Genomic DNA, 15,749 nt, shown 5'->3' on the forward strand with positions numbered 1-15,749 from the left:
GAACTTCCAAAATATGCTTTTTTTGTATTTGGCACTACCAATTTGGTTCAGTCAGAAATGTTCTTAACTGTCCCTACTGTTGCAGCACCAACTCCCTTTGCTCAAGCCAGATCAACCACGTGAACTTCCAGCCTCTCTCTGTTCTTCTTTTCCCATCAATTCTTTGTGAATTGGGTTGACAGTGTGAATGTATTCTAGTACTTGAAAGCTGGCTAAGTTGCCAGTCTGTGTCTATGTGCTCTGAAACACAGCCTGTTGTTTGTGTGTGTGTAAGTGCTTACCATTTCATAATAGCTCCTAATGAAATTCTAGATCTGTAATAACATTTTGGCTATCTAAAACAAACCATATGCTTGTAAAAAAAAGTGGAAACAGATCGGCTTTAAGCCATAAATTCTGGGTAATGGAGCGCTTTTTCTCCCTCTTTATGTTTGATAGATATTTTTGTTTCTGCAGGAATGTCAGCTCCTAATTTCATGATGTATCATGGGTTTAGGGAAATGGAAATTAATAAAGGCGTAAGATGAATGGCAGCTTTAAAGGTCCAAACACTTGTCTTTATTAGCAGGATGGACAGCAGGCTCCCCAAATTCTGTTGCGCTTCAAATGGAAGTTTTAAATGGAAAGTAGCGCAGGGTGTCGCAGGTTACATTTCATTGTGGGGCTGGTTAACATTGTTAGTGAGCAGTGGTGCTGATTTCATAGGGCTGGTATCTGTTGTTGTAGATACCAGTGGAACAAACATTGTCAGACATTGGAAGAAAAAGTCATTGCGCTCTCTCTCTCGCTCTCTCTCTCTGCCTCCCCCCCCCCCATCTTTGGGATAACAGTCTTTTGGGAAGGCCCTTTCTGCTTCTTTCAAGAAAGCCAAGAAAAGGAGGTGGGAAAGTAAAGCTGTTGTATTTTTCCCGAGGGCATCTGATTATTTTTTTAGTCAGTCTTTTGTAGTCTGATAGTTTTCATAGGCCAGCAATAATTTGGACTATCATAAAAAATTTTCAGACTTGTTCATTTTATTTCCTCCAGCTGTTTTAAACTAGCCCCCCTGAAGTTGTGCTGCTTGCCTGGGTCTGTCTCCCTTAATGTCTAAGATCATTTGTTGTCCCACGAGTTGACCTGCTAGGAGTAGTAGAAGAGAGAGATTTAGACCGGCTTGATGCTGTTAAAAGCCCTATCACTGACAGACCTTGTCCACTTCTTGCTGTGTGTTGCATGAGGCTCGTGGGTGAGCAGGGGGCATATAGTGTGGTGGGGAAAGGGAAACTTGAAGGTGGGCTGTATACCCATATGTCATTTCTCTACCTGAGGAGTGTTTCTTGAGGTGAATTGCACAGGATGAGGGGAGAGCAGGGCATTCCTGGAGAAGAACATCTGCCACTGACTCCTTTCCCAGACTTCCTTCTGCACTCCTGTGAGCTAAGCCAGGGTTTTGCTTAGCATGACATCCAAACAGAGACTTGTGGCTTGTCTCTCCAAGCCCCGCAATAAACCCTGGTTACAGCTTGTGGTTGTATTGAAATAGGAGCAGTGACATGTTGCTGTTTAATACAATATATGCTGTGTTAAATTATGACAACCAAGCTCATGCAAATTTGTTATCAACTGCAGACCCCACTCATGTGCACGTTGAATCAAAAGTAAATTGAGCAAAGTTACTAACAGGCATTATCAGCACATCAGTTTTACAGTTTTACATACTCTGCTCTAGTTGTGGGCATTTGAATGCAGCATGTGAGCCTATAGAAAGACTAGAAAGCTTACATTCTGCAGACATTAAGGTGCAAGCCCTTAATTTTCAATCTCTATATTTTTTGGTGCCTGAACGTCTTTCTTAAACTAAAAATCTTTTTATTTCTAAAATGCCCCCCACCGTTTCTTTAAAGGAAATGCAGTGAAGTGCACCTTCTGTAACAGTTATCACCCTTCGTGTAATTGCTGATCACTGAACAGGAATTTAGTGTGTGTTTATTGCAAGTGGTAAAATTGTACCTATTGAATTTTGTCCTGGTCTTGTACTACTGTTGTATTAAAAGATACTTTATCTATTGGCCAAAAACAAAACAAAAAAGTTGCAAGTGGCAAAAATCACTCCAGCCAAAATTTGTAAACTGCTGTAACTAAGGCATTTTAATTTAATTATTTGAAATTTGTACAAATGGTTTGCCCTCATCATGGAGATTCCCCATACTAAAATTCATTTGATCTGACAAATAGTATCTATTTTTCCTAGCAGAATACTTTTCTTTGCTTTATAATAGCAGAATGCTGAAAAACAGTTACACCTTAACTTTACTCTTGAGTGTTTAATATCTTTCTGATTTTTTTTTCATACTTTTAAATTGCAAATAGAAAAATTCTCCTCATTCTCCCTATCTCTCTACAGTTCTTCTGCCTCTGATATAGAGGGTGGTGTTGTGATAACTGCCTCTCCTAAATGTAGTTTGCAGGATTGGAGCCCTGTTTTTCCCATGTTTTAATAAATTCTATATTGGTGCCCACCAAAAAAAAAGCTTGATAGGAGTATTTACAGAATTTAATCATAGGTTCTTTTTTTCTTTATTTTCCTTTTTTATTTCCAAAGGAGGGATACACAGTCAAAATCTTAAAGTTGTTTGTTGTATACATGTTGCTTTGTCAGCATACTGATGTCATTGCCTGACATTTATGACCTCACAAGGCATGATGGGCAGTGGTGGTGTGGTCAGTGCCCAAAAGCTTTGTTCAGCAGCAGCAGCAGTTGGCTTCTTAAGATGCAAATGTTGCTTGGCAGAGGAGCTTTTCTTTTTCTCTTTCGTCGTCTTTTCTCTCTTCCAGATGTTTTCAGGCAGTTTTTTGTTGTTGTTTTTAAACTAATTCTATTCATGTTTTAAAAATTTATGAAAGCACTAATAAAAATGTCAAAGTGGTAAAAATGTTAGCTTTTGCTGTGCTTTGATTAAATTTTGCAAACTGTTTTTGAATATTAAAAAGCAATTTTTTTTATTCTCTCTTCTCTCCACAAGTGATTTGAGAGGCTCGATGCTTGGCTATCACTCAGTGGGCTCATTTGCACTCCAGAGCCCCAGCATCATGCTTCTCTATTAAATAACGCAGACAAATTATCCTTTAAAGACACCAAGCAAATTGTCACTCCTCTTACATTAAACTCGGGAGGGGGTGGAGTGTGGAGGAAAGAGACAAAGGAGTTTATCGTTTTTATTCCTTGGGTGTTTTTTTTAAATTCCATGTGTATATTTTAATAATTGCTAAATCTATCATAACTGCATTTGCTTAAACTTTTTATTAACAAGCCCATGTAAATTTTTGATTTTTCAAATAGTTGAACATGCTGTTGTTTCTCTTTCCCTCTTGTCAGTATAAATTTGCCACAGAACATAATAATGTCTACAGTGTACAGGTTTATGTACATGTGTGTGTGTGTATGGATATGGTGTGTGGGTGGAAGATAGAGTCTAACATTTGTCTTGAGTTTCTATGGAAGTGTTTCTCAAAAGCGGAAACCCAACAGGCTGTGCTTGCAGTTCTAGATATTTGCACCTGGGACAAATGGGATGATATTGTGGTATGTGAGCTGAAGTTTATTTGTATATTTACATGCAATGTACATTTTTCTCCCTTTCCTCTATTTCATGTGTGTATTCTTAGGTTTAAAGCCCCCCTTGGGTAGGAACTTGTGAAGCCTGCTCTTTGCAAAGTGTCATGTAACAGATGGCCACATATAATAAATAATGATAATATTTAATACTAACAATTTTAATAAGATCTACAGAAATATAGTAAACAGACAGTAGCAGACAATAGCATTTTTTACTTCCAGAACATCCCACAGAACCAGTCCAGGAGAATATCATGGCTGATGGTATCAAAAATAACAGAGAGATCAAGCAGATGAAGCAGTGCTACACTCCCTTTATCCATCTCCCAGTAAAGGCCATCCATTAGGGTGATCAAGGCTGATTCGTTCCCAAAAACAGGTCTGAAACCAGACTGAAATGGGTCTAGATAATCAGTTTCATCCAAGCATGCCTGCAGCTGCACACACCATAACCCTCTCAATCAACTTCACAAGAAAAGTGTATTACAAACCAGTTGATAGCCAGACTAGTGGGCGCAGGGTGAACAATTTTAGTCATGGACACACTACTGCCTCTTTCAAAGCAGCAGACACCACCCTGCCATTTAAGGCGCATTCACCATGCTTGGACCCACCTAGTCATGCCCTTCTGGCTCAGTTTTATTATCACTGAGGGAACTAAGCTCAAGTAAGCAGTTTTGACGCATAGCTGCAAGCAACTTGTCAACATCCTCAGGCTGCATCAACTGAAACTGATCCCACAAAGCCCAGCCAGTTGTGACATTAGACACCTCACATGGTTCTCCACCAACTAGGGCATTAAGATCACTGCAAAGCAGAGTGACAGCTGGCTAGTAGAGGATGCAGTGGCAGCAGCAGAATAGGCCTTCTTTGCTGCCTTCCCTGCCCACATGGTAGGTACAATTACGTGCCCTAACCAGTGTGTGGTCGGCTTCAGTGCAAGATTTTTGTGGCTGCAAAAAATAAGTCCTGGAGAAGGGATGCTGTAATAAATTGGATTAAACTTGCCCATCTGTGTAGAACGATGAGGTCCTTTGAGAAAAATCCCTTTGCCTTAGATCCATCCAGCAGAGCCACAACAGCAGGGAATTCTGCTCATGTTGCTGCAGTCTTCTGTGTTGCATTCAGTGACCCTCCTGAGTGGTTTTCCGAGGGGCGCAGGGGGCTCAGCAGGATGGAGGGGGGCAGGAAATCCCCATTTCATTTCACTCTGCTTGTAGTTCTTCGGTTTCAAGCCATTGTTCCCATCCTGACTACTGCTCTTTGTCAGATATTACATGCACTTTCCTTTCAGTTGTAGCTTGCCTTTTTAACTTCCCTGGATGTTTCTTAAAAGTAACATTTAATGTATTAATTTTCTTATTGTAGGAGATCATTGAGTTCCCCATCCTGAAGCTAAATGGTCGGACAATGGAGATTGAATCCACCTTCCATATGTATGTGCAGCCAGTGGTCCATCCACAGCTCACACCTTTCTGCACAGAGGTAAAACACTTCATTTTCCTAGAGTTGAATGTTTCTTGTTGCTTAGGAATAGTCCCTTCTGAGAGCTGCTGAAATGCAGGCAGTTATTTCTAGTTTCCTTGCAGTTGCTGAAATCTTAGCTTATTGTTTGTTTTTATTAGTGCACTAGAATGCATTAGTTAGTTGCTGAGATACTTGTATCATTGAAATAGTTTTACAAAGCTAAGGTTGATGACTAACTCATTTTATAGCTCTCCTCTTCATAGAGAAAAGGTGGAAAATGTTTAGGCAGTTTCTAGTACAAGCTTTGGAACTACAGGGTAGTGAGAATTTGGTTGGGAATTCCAACTTGCAGCAGGATAGGATTTGTACTGTGCACAGCTGTAGCCACTGACAATGGTTCAACATATTGCCCCCTGTTTCCTTATTGCCTTCCTGCCACTTTCCAGTTCCCGTGCAAAAACTTCAGTTCAGCAGGAAGTAGTTTGTGCATTGATTAAATATGGCTGCCAAATTCAGGATGCATCTAGATGTACATAATTTTACCAGTGAGCTCACTCTGCAGTGCGTGTAAAATATTTTGCTCCAGACTGAACTCAGGATAAACTGTTTTTCTGATGTTCAACAGAAGCTGGATTTGCATTGCATTGATTGGCTGGCCCTTGTGCCAATCATGAAGCCACTTCTTTCCCCCTCTCCTTTCTTGGAGCATTTTTTAAAGAGTAAACATAATTTTTTTAAAAATTAAACCCTGGAAATTGCTGCAAATTAGGAAAGGGAGGGGGAATTGCTACACATGAAAGGAAGAGAGGGGAGAGTGTATGCCATCAACTCTCCAGGTTTATTCGTATAATGCTAAAACTTTGCTGTTAAGTCTGGTGTATTGGCTTCCTCACCAAAATAACCTAGTTATTTCCTAGTTTTAAAATGGAGAAGAAAAGAAGTTGGGGTACAGTGAAATCTTCAAGACAATTTACATTATGTTCATAATCTATTCAGTGCTGGGATCCTGATACCTAGATCAACTTCTGTATCAAAAACAGCAATGGTAAATGGCATGGGGGAAAGGGGAGGCTATTGCTCTAATGTAAGCAGAAATTCTGCTTGCCATTTTCCATACAAAATGTGGCATTGTCACTGAGCAGGTGCTTGTATGGAATCATTTCAACAGGTGCACATCATGTCTCTGCTTGTTATGATGATGGGACAAGGTGAACGTGGCCCAACATCTCCCTTTTGTATGACATTCAAGGGTGTTTAAATCCTTTCCCATCTTCTGCCAGCATTTCTAGCTGTCATGGTAGTGTCTAGTGTGGTGAATGATAGCATGGGCAGCAGGCTACACAGCTCTTGGGTCACCTAATGAGCCCCTTATTCTTCTGTTTCCCTGTGTATCCTCTCTCTCACCTCTTATTGTAAGCTTTTGTCTAAATAGCTATGAACAGCAACCCTCCTCTATGCTTTCCCCAAAGCACTGATTTTGCTAAATGCTGGTTAAAGGCTTTGTCTCTGCACCTCTACTTATAGACAGTAAGCTTTATAGGTCTTTTTGTCTGCACAGAAAGGCCAGGTCCGATTATCTGATGGTACGCCAGAGACAAGTGCTTATGTAATCAGCAAACTGTCTCAAGCTAGAAATACGATGGTGTACGAGATAAACACCAGAGGAAAATCCATGCTGTTGACATTGTCTTGAAGTGTGTCTGGTGTGCTGCCCTCTTCTGTCTTTGCCATTTCCACAAGGGAAAGCTGCAGGGCTTGCCAAGGCAAAGGGAAGCATATGTGGCAAATTGACTAATTGCACACCTTTATCCAAATTTCTGTGGAGTTATCTGAAAAATGTGACTTGTTGCCTGGAGCACCATGAGATCTATTTTACTGATGTGGAATTAAACAGAATTGTGAGTCTGGGCTAATGCTGTTTTCCCCCCTAGATAATCTAGCTCACGGGGCCAGAAATACTTTGTCAACAGAGGGAGCTAGAGGACATGGACCAACCTACATAGTTTCTTTTTTCCATACTACACTGTACTCTTCCACAATGGCTTGTGGTGTAAGGTGCTCAAATTCTGGTTGCTATTAAAGCCAGGTGGGCACACCATAGGTGTTTTCTTCTTGGCCTGGGGTCAGGGAAGCATAAACCTGAGCATGAACTATTTGTTTTTTCATATTTTCAGCTGAAACGTACTGGTGGTAATCACGAGACAGAAAGAGGGAATCTTGTGGGATTCCTAGAGCCAGTTTCAAATAGATTGTCTCTTCCAGGAACTCCTACAATTGTACCAGCACCACGATCACTACCTCTTTGTCCATGATGGGGTATTCATGATCGGGAGATAGTTACTGTGAACTGCAGGGTCCAGAGTGGACTTCTCTATGGGTGGATGCACTACTGCTTGTTTAAGGGCAGCAGGTACCACTCCATTGTGCAAAGATGTGTTCACCACACCCTGGACCTACCTGGTCGGGCCCCAGCCTCAGCTGGCTTTCACCAACCAGAATGGACAGGAGTCAAGAGAGCAAGTAACTGTTCACATCATCAGGGTGCATAAACTGAAATTGATTCCAGAAAATATGGGAACATGTTGTAATAGACATCTCAACTGGACTTGCAGGAACAGCCATGCCATATACAGGATAGATTTGGATTCTGGTCCATGTCACTCTGTTCTTTGCAGTCCAATTTTGATTGTTAGGGGAAAATTATTTTCTCATAACACGGAAAAGGAATGAAAGAGGCATAGAACAGTTAACATACACACTTATTTTCCTTTTCAAGAGTATGTGAAGCCTGTAGGCAGCTGCTGTTACCTAATTAAACTATGGATTAATATTAAAACCAATTCAAGAATGCAGCCTCCCTGACCCCCTCTCTTCTTAAAATTCCACCTAATAATGACTTGATGAACTTCAGGAGTCCACCTAGAGGAACGTTGCATTCTGAAAATTAAAAATTTCCCCTAAAAGGTATATGTTACCATTCTAGGGATGTTACTGCAAGAAAATAATTTTCCATTATGAGCTGCTTATTCAGCTAGTCAGGTATTTGGTATTCATTAGATTCAATTACAGTTTAATTGGAGTTTAATCTTTACACACACACACACACACACACACACACTCCAGTGATAGCCAGCCAAACAAACACAAGCGTGGAACCTTGCTTGCTGGTGCTGTACCATGTTTTCTATCTGATATTTATTATTTGTATAGCACCACCAGTGGCACTTACAACATAAAGAAATGGCAAGACACACATCCCTGAGCAGTCTACAGTCTAAATTTTGAATATTTGAGAACTGGCTTGTGGTTGTGGGAGAGGCAATAGAAGAGGGAGAGTCAAATGAAGTTTCATGTACCTGGGCTTGGTTTCAGTTGGGAAACAGGACTGAAAGTGCTGGCTGGGGCTGATGGAGTCCAACAATATTGGGTGGACCACAGGTTCCCCCTCCTGAAGTCTGACCAGCTCACTTGCCTTACGTATCCCCACTATAGACTCAAACCACTTTGCATTTAGTTGCATTAAACCAAAAAGAATGAATGGGGATAGAGAATAATGTTGTGCACTGTAAGAGGGAAACAGAAGTTTTATAGCCAAAAAATAAAATAAAAAAATACAAATGTAAGTCTGGCCTTTGCTTAATTCTTAGAATAGAGGTTCAGTGACAATCTGGCTTTTGTGGGGTGCAGGTTATTATCTGCCTTTCACAATAAAGCTGCTTGCTAAATAGATTTGGTTATAGAAATAAATTTCCCCATTATAAATCTACTAAAAAGTGTCAAATTGTGTGTTTATTTAGTGTTATTATTTAAATTGTTTATATTTTCCCTTTTGAGATATACATCCTACTAAGGCTGCTTACAAGTAACATTCAATTACATACTTTAAAAATACAATAAACAATACTATTAAAACCCATCAGGATCCTTCCCACAGGGGCTCTGTGGGAAGGAAATAGTCCAGCTGCAGCAGCCTTCCTTCTACTCCTGGAATCCTTCCCATAGGGCACTTGGTGGTAGATCACCCCGGTGGGATGGGGGGAGGGAAGTTGTGAAGGCTTTGTGTATGGAGTTTTTATTATTAAGCATCTCCCAATGGTACATAAGGATTAGGGTTTCCTGTATCAGAACAGAGGCTTGGGAATAACTAACCTCTGTGTTTTTGTCATCAGTTTGGTGTATTTTGTTAAGCAAAATGACCACCCCACCCCTTCATTCTAGGCTATCACTGCTATAGAGTTATTGACACAGGTAGGTAGCCATGTTGGTCTGCCATAGTCAAAACAAAATAAAATAAAATAAAAAAATTCCTTCCAGTAGCACATTAGAGACCAACTAAGTTTGTTCTTGGTATGAGCTTTCGTGTGCATGCACACTTCTTCAGATACACTGAAACAGAAGTCACCAGACCCTTATATATTGTGAGAGAGTGAGGAGCGGTATTACTCAGAAGGGTGGTGGAAATGGGTGATTGGCTGATAGGTGTGGAAAACCTGTTGACGACTGTTAATGACTTCAGTTGGTCTTACAGGAAAAAGCAAGGGGTGAGATGGCTAAAGATAGCTTTGTCATGTATAATGAGATAAGAATCCAATGTCTTTGTTCAGACCAGGTCTCTCCATGGTTTTAAGTTTGGTAATTAGTTGCAATTCAGCAACTTCTCTTTCCAGTCTATTTTTGAAATTCCTTTGTAGTAAGACAGCTACTTTGAGATCTTGTATAGAATGTCCTGGGAGACTGAAGTGTTCTCCTATTGAAGAGTTGTAGCCAATATTTTGTATAAATTATAAAAATTATAAACAAAACATGTTCTATTTACAAACAAAACATTTTACAGTGGTACCTCTAGTTACGTACTTAATTCGTTCTGGAGGTCTGTTCTTAACCTGAAACTGTTCTTAACCTGAAGCACCACTTCAGCTAAAGGGACCTCCCGCTGCCGCTGCGCCGCCAGAGCACAATTCTGTTCTTATCCTGAAGCAAAGTTCTTAACCTGAAGCATTATTTCTGGGTTAGCGGAAGTCTGTAACCTGAAAGCGTATGTAACCTGAAGCGTATGTAACCCGAGGTACCACTGTATAAGGAGAGTACTGAGAATGATGTCATTGCAGTTTTTAAAAATGCAAAGTATTCTTCTCAAATTAAATTTGCAAATGTCTATAAAATTGGAAAGATAGCTTTGCACTCCTGTCTGATAATGTTGTGATACTTTTTCCTCCATTCCCTGGAAAGCAGCACCACTGATACACTGAGCACCTCGCTTTTCCGGAGAGGTTATTTTATTTGTTTATGGTCCTTTCTCTTGTGTTAATCACTAGTGTACGGTAGTGTCCGAGGACACCTTGGACTGTAAAATGTAAATAAGGGATGCAGTAGGAATGGCACTGAAGAACTTGCACACTAAAACGGCGGGCAGTTTACTTATTCTTTTAAACTAGAGCACCAACTGCTGGCTTGAAGGTTGTAGATCATGCTCCCCTAAGGTAAATATTTGATACTCTGGAGAAAAGTATTCATATAGCACTGTTGGTCCTGATATCATGACAACAATTCTTCTGTGACAAACAGCAAGGCTGTTGCCTCCTCTCTTCCATTCCCTAAAGCAGTAGTTTTCAACCAGTGTGCTGTGGGGAAACACTGGCTTCCGTCCCTCTTTCCTTCCCTCCTCCTCGGATGCCCTCTGTGTCTCTGCCTTCCAAAGGCTTGCACAGCTGTTGTTGCAGCAGCCCGGGCTACAAGCTCCGCAGGCGAATGGTTGCCTCTGGGGCTGGCCAGGGGGTGCCTTCCCAGGCCCCTGTGGGGCAGTGTGAGGAGGCACCTCTTCTTGGGGCAGGAGGGGCAGCTCAGAGACCGAGTCGTGGCAGCAGTGGCTGCCCAGAGGACTCCCAAGGAGAGGGGAGGAGGCTGAGGGAACACACCACAAGGGAAGGTGTTCGAAAAAGGGTGAGAGGCTGCCAGCTCTGCAGGCAAGGGGTGACTAACTTGGCTTATGAGCCCCACAGGGTTGCCCAGAAAGAATATACTTGGTCAAGGGAGCCATGGACTCAAAAAGGTTGAAAACCTCTGCCATACTGTATGAGAAGCGAACTAGAGTGTAAGTAAGAGACACTGATTGCTCCGAATCACAGTTTGGAGGCTGAGAGGTGCATGAACATGCATGTGGGACTGTTCCACAGTTTTGATGCCACAGCTGAAAAGGCTCTCTCTCATCCCCCAACTGCCACTTAGCAGTTGGACATTGAGAAGGACCACTGAACATACATCTTGAACAGGTTCATAGAATCACTGAAGTGTGGCTCTGGAAAGGAAGCATGGATGTCATCTAGTCCAACACCTTGAATTGAAAGAGGAGGATCCTTCTGACTCATCCTCATGAATAGTGTCAGCTCTATTAGCCTAAATTATCGTGCACAAGAAGAGAACAGATGTGGGCAAGATTCATTGTGCCTGGGCAAGGAATAATTTTAGTCCTATGAATTTGATGGATAAACTAGTGAGCCGGAGCCCCAGCTGCAAGGGAAGATACAGGCCTCAAATAAATCTCAGCTGAGAGAAAATGCTGTTCTAACCAAAGACCGTTCCTGTTATAACTGGGATAACTGTTGTGTTTGGGTCTCCAATAAGCTATTTCCCTTTAAAATCCCCTCAAATTTAGCTGAGTGTGAAGCTTAGAACAGTATTCTTTGCTTTGGGCAGATCTTTCATCTAGATTTCTATGAGTGCCAGTGCTTTGGTACCATCTAAATGCAGCAGAGCAGTATTTTGCAGTATCAGTGAGAAGAGCAGGGGGGAAAATATATTCCTTTTAGTGTTATCACTCATTTCTTTGTTTTTGTTTTCTCCATTTCCTTTGTTTCAGCTGACTGGAATTATTCAAGCCATGGTAGATGGGCAGCCCAGTCTCCAGCAAGTGCTTGAGGTAAGCCTAATAACCTTTAGTTCCTGACCTCTGACACCTTCTTTCCCTTCCCCCTTCCTCTTCCTGTGTATTGAACCACGTAATTTGACTATGATTACAGCTTCATTAGAATAACATTTGCTGTCACATCAGTGACATGCTGTTGAGAATATTGAACCATTGATCTGTCATTTCCAGCTGTTCTTGTCAAAGGTACTGACAGCATGTCCAGACTCCTGCCAGAAGTCATGAGGGGAGGTGTGTGTTGGGGGGACTCTCTTACAGGAGATGGTCTTCAGGGGTCATCAATGTTGCATTAAGACAACTGCATGAAAGATGATAAATTAATGGACATATCTGCTTAAATACTCAGTAATAAACAGAAAGAATAGTGCCCATGAAATCTTGTCTGTGAGGGTCCTGAATGCAGGAGATAATCTTAATAGTGCCATCTGCTTAATGTTGAATTCCTGCAGCATTTAAGGCTTAATTAGCTGAAAGTACTTTTACAATCAATAGCTTTTGTTGTTTGGCATCTATGGATGGAGTCCTCCAGGAGGGAGAGCCTATTCTGACTGCAGCTCGATGTGTTGCTCCCATCAGGATTTGTGCCTAATGGTTCTTAATCAAAACAATTGTAACCACAGCTAGTGTAAGGAAATCTGATTAGAGGTTAAAGTTGTGCTCTCTTGCTTCAGGGGTAGCTTGAAATTGCCTGAGTGAGGCAAAAGGGGACAGCTATGAATCCCTGGATGCTATTCAGTTTTGAGTCTTCCTCCTGACTGCATTAGAAGCAGCCTCAGCTGGCCTGGATGAGAAGACTTTTCTTCTGCTCTTTGCTCAAAAACTTCCCCTGGCAGGTGGAATGAACCTTCATAGTTTATTACTCTTTGAGTCTCCTTCCTGTGGTTAGGGCCACCAGTGAGATCCTGAAGGCCCATTCCATACAAGACAAGTGAAGAAATTTGCATAGGGTGCTCAGTATGAAACAATTAAGTTTTACAATTCCATCCAGAAGGGTGGAGCTACTGAGTAATGTTGGCACTTGAAGAATTGCAGCTCCAGTAAAGGGTTGATACACCCTGCTGAGAACATGAGAATCTGTCCTATATTTAGTCAGACTGCTGGACAATCTAGATCACTGTAGCCTAAAATGACTGGCAGTGGCTCTACAGGGTTTCAGACAGGAGTCTTTGCTACCTGTATCTGGAGGTGTCAAGAATGTGCCTGGGGTCTTTTTGTTTGTTTGTTTGTTTTCATTCATTTAATGAAATTTGTACACCAGTCAAGCAAAATATCTCCAAGTTATTAACAAGAGACAAACATTAAAAAAAAGCTACATTACAAAATGTAAACTAAAATCAGTAATTTTAAAACAATTATGCGTACTAAAATCACCTGTTAAAATTGCATGCTAAAATTAAATTCATGGTGGGCATAATGAAACACAGGCTTTTTAAAGCAGGCACAGAAAACAATATAGTGAAGGTACCTGTTGTTTTAATGCCCTGCATGGTTCCATGTGTCTTTCCAGTGCTCGTACTATATATCCTGTTCCCATGTTGTCGGCCCCTTTTGATCCCTGTGCCCTATCTGCTGTCCTTGTTTCATATTCTTGCACCACTTTTCTGCTTCTGGAAAGAGGAAAATGTGTCCTTACACCTGTCTATTACAGAGAATAAGTTGATATTTGTTAGAATAATAAAGCAGTGGAATAATTGTGTTTACAAGGTTATTTATTTGCAAGGCTTTCTCACTCCCTACAGATTTGGATAGGAACCCTTATTTTTGTACTCCGCTATTCCACCTTTGATTGCTTGATGGGTCTCCTTGGTTAAAGTCCAGCTTGTTCAGATCCGAACAATTCTGTAAGCAATTGCTTAGGGTATGTTGAAAAAGGTCCTTTTGTAACTGTTGATTTACCAAGCTATCTGTTTTATGGCGTGGGGAAGGCTATTCAAAACACACAGGAAATGGCCAAGTAATATTAAAATGTGACGGCCATTCTGTAAGCAGAAGTGTTGTGATTCCTGATAAGATCACCCCTTCTCTGGCCGCTTGATGTCTCCTATCAGAAATCTTCAAAGGTCCAAGCATACTTTCATAGAGATGAGGAGGGGAACAGAATGAGATGGGAGGGGGGGGCAGCCGTGTCGGATAAGATCACAATTTTCTTCTCTTGTGATTGTGAGGCTTATCAGCATTTAACTGTTGTGTCTTTTTTCCGTGTCTCAGAAAGCTCATCTGTTTCTTTCAGAGGGTCGATGAGTGGATGGCAAAGGAAGGCCTCTTGGATCCCAGCGTCAAGTCAATTTTTGTAACCTGTGGAGACTGGGACTTGAAAGTAATGTGAGTATGGGATGGAGGATTATGCATTCATGTTATGAGCACTCTTGCCGCTTCTCAAGATTTCCTCCTGCGCTAGGATTTTCATGTGTCTTCCTTATTTTGGAGAAGTAAAGGGAAGTGTGTGCTACCATTCCTCCTGTATCTTAACTTTCTAGGTAGCACACCCCTTTTGGAAGTAAAATGTCTTCAAATGGTGTGGTACTGATACATGTCTAGTGATGGTCATATCATGCCTGTCACTCTTTCCCTGTGTGCGAGCACTTAGCCATCTTGAAGGGGACTTTATGGAGCATGCTACATTTGGGAGTAAAGGTGGCACCCATCATTTCCTTGGTCAGATACACAAGATGCTGAGGCCCCCGCGTATCCCTAGAAGTTGCATGCTTTGATGCATTCCTGTATCTCAGCATTTCCCCCCATCTAAATAGTCCATATTGTAAACAAACGGAGTGCAGGATTTGGCAGGAGCATTTTTTCTTGAACTTGAACCACATTACTGTCTGTTTGAAGATCCTTTCTTTCAGAAATGATGACTAATTTGAAGAGCAAGGAACTGAAGAGCAAGGAACGTTGTATTTCTTGCTTGAGAAAAGATGGATATATAGGGTTCATTTTTATCCCCCCCCCCAATAAGACTGTCAGCAGGTTTAAAAGGGGATGGTCTTTCCCTACTTTCATATTGAAAGATATCAGCTTCTGTACATCAAAATTAAATTAAAACAAATAGTTGTGATATTGACATATTTTAATCTGCATTGTTTGGGGCCTTATTAGCCAAGAGTTCTTTTTTCCTAGACATATTCTATAGAAAATGAGCTACAGCACTTCACTTCAGTCAACAGCAATACAACTTAATACTGGAGGAGCTGATACAGCTCCATGTCTTTGTAACTCCCTGACTTGGTCTATCACAGTTTTGTATTATTGAACTATACAAGGTGCCTAGCATTATGCTGATGTAAAGGGGTTAGGAGCCCTGCGGGATCAGACCAAAAGCCAATCTAGTTGAGCTTCCTGTTTTCCACACTAGTCAAGCAGAAACTCTCACGGACATGAAAGCAAGGGTCCTCCCCTACTCCTGTTCCTCAGCAACTTGTGTTCAGTATTCTTCCTCTGATCCTGTAGGCAGTATATAGCCATCATGACTTAGAGTCCTTGATAGCTTTATCCTCCATGAATTTGACTAACCTTTTAAAGCTATCCATGGCATACTCCATGTGGCATGTGAAAGTGTACTTCCTTTGTGGTCCTCTCATTCACAGTATGAAGAAGGATTTGAGACTTAGTGACCAGCAGGAGACACCACAACGATTTTGAATCTGTTCAACTACAGTGCATTATTATGTTCCTTAATTGAGTGCATGTACATAAAAGCCACTTATCCCTGTTTATCAGTAATATCTGGACAGCCAGAAAGCACTGGGGCTCATGTGACCTGATCTT

The 15,749-nt window shown here is 41.3% G+C and overlaps 1 protein-coding gene across 2 annotated transcripts in view; it reads left to right on the forward strand.

Moving 5' to 3' along the window:
- Positions 1-15,749, forward strand: part of ERI3 (ERI1 exoribonuclease family member 3) — a 189,352-nt gene that overhangs the window by 25,579 nt on the left and 148,024 nt on the right. Inside the window, exons 3-5 of one of the 2 annotated variants that reach the window (XM_033152328.1) lie at positions 4,964-5,080; positions 11,919-11,978; positions 14,215-14,306. In XM_033152328.1, coding sequence (XP_033008219.1) covers positions 4,964-5,080; positions 11,919-11,978; positions 14,215-14,306 — 269 coding nt within the window. The remainder of the gene's footprint in view (positions 1-4,963; positions 5,081-11,918; positions 11,979-14,214; positions 14,307-15,749) is intronic. The other variant, XM_033152329.1, reaches the window with a different exon arrangement.

This window comes from Lacerta agilis, chromosome 6 (assembly GCF_009819535.1).
Source record: "Lacerta agilis isolate rLacAgi1 chromosome 6, rLacAgi1.pri, whole genome shotgun sequence".
Classification (NCBI taxonomy): Eukaryota; Metazoa; Chordata; class Lepidosauria; order Squamata; family Lacertidae; genus Lacerta; species Lacerta agilis.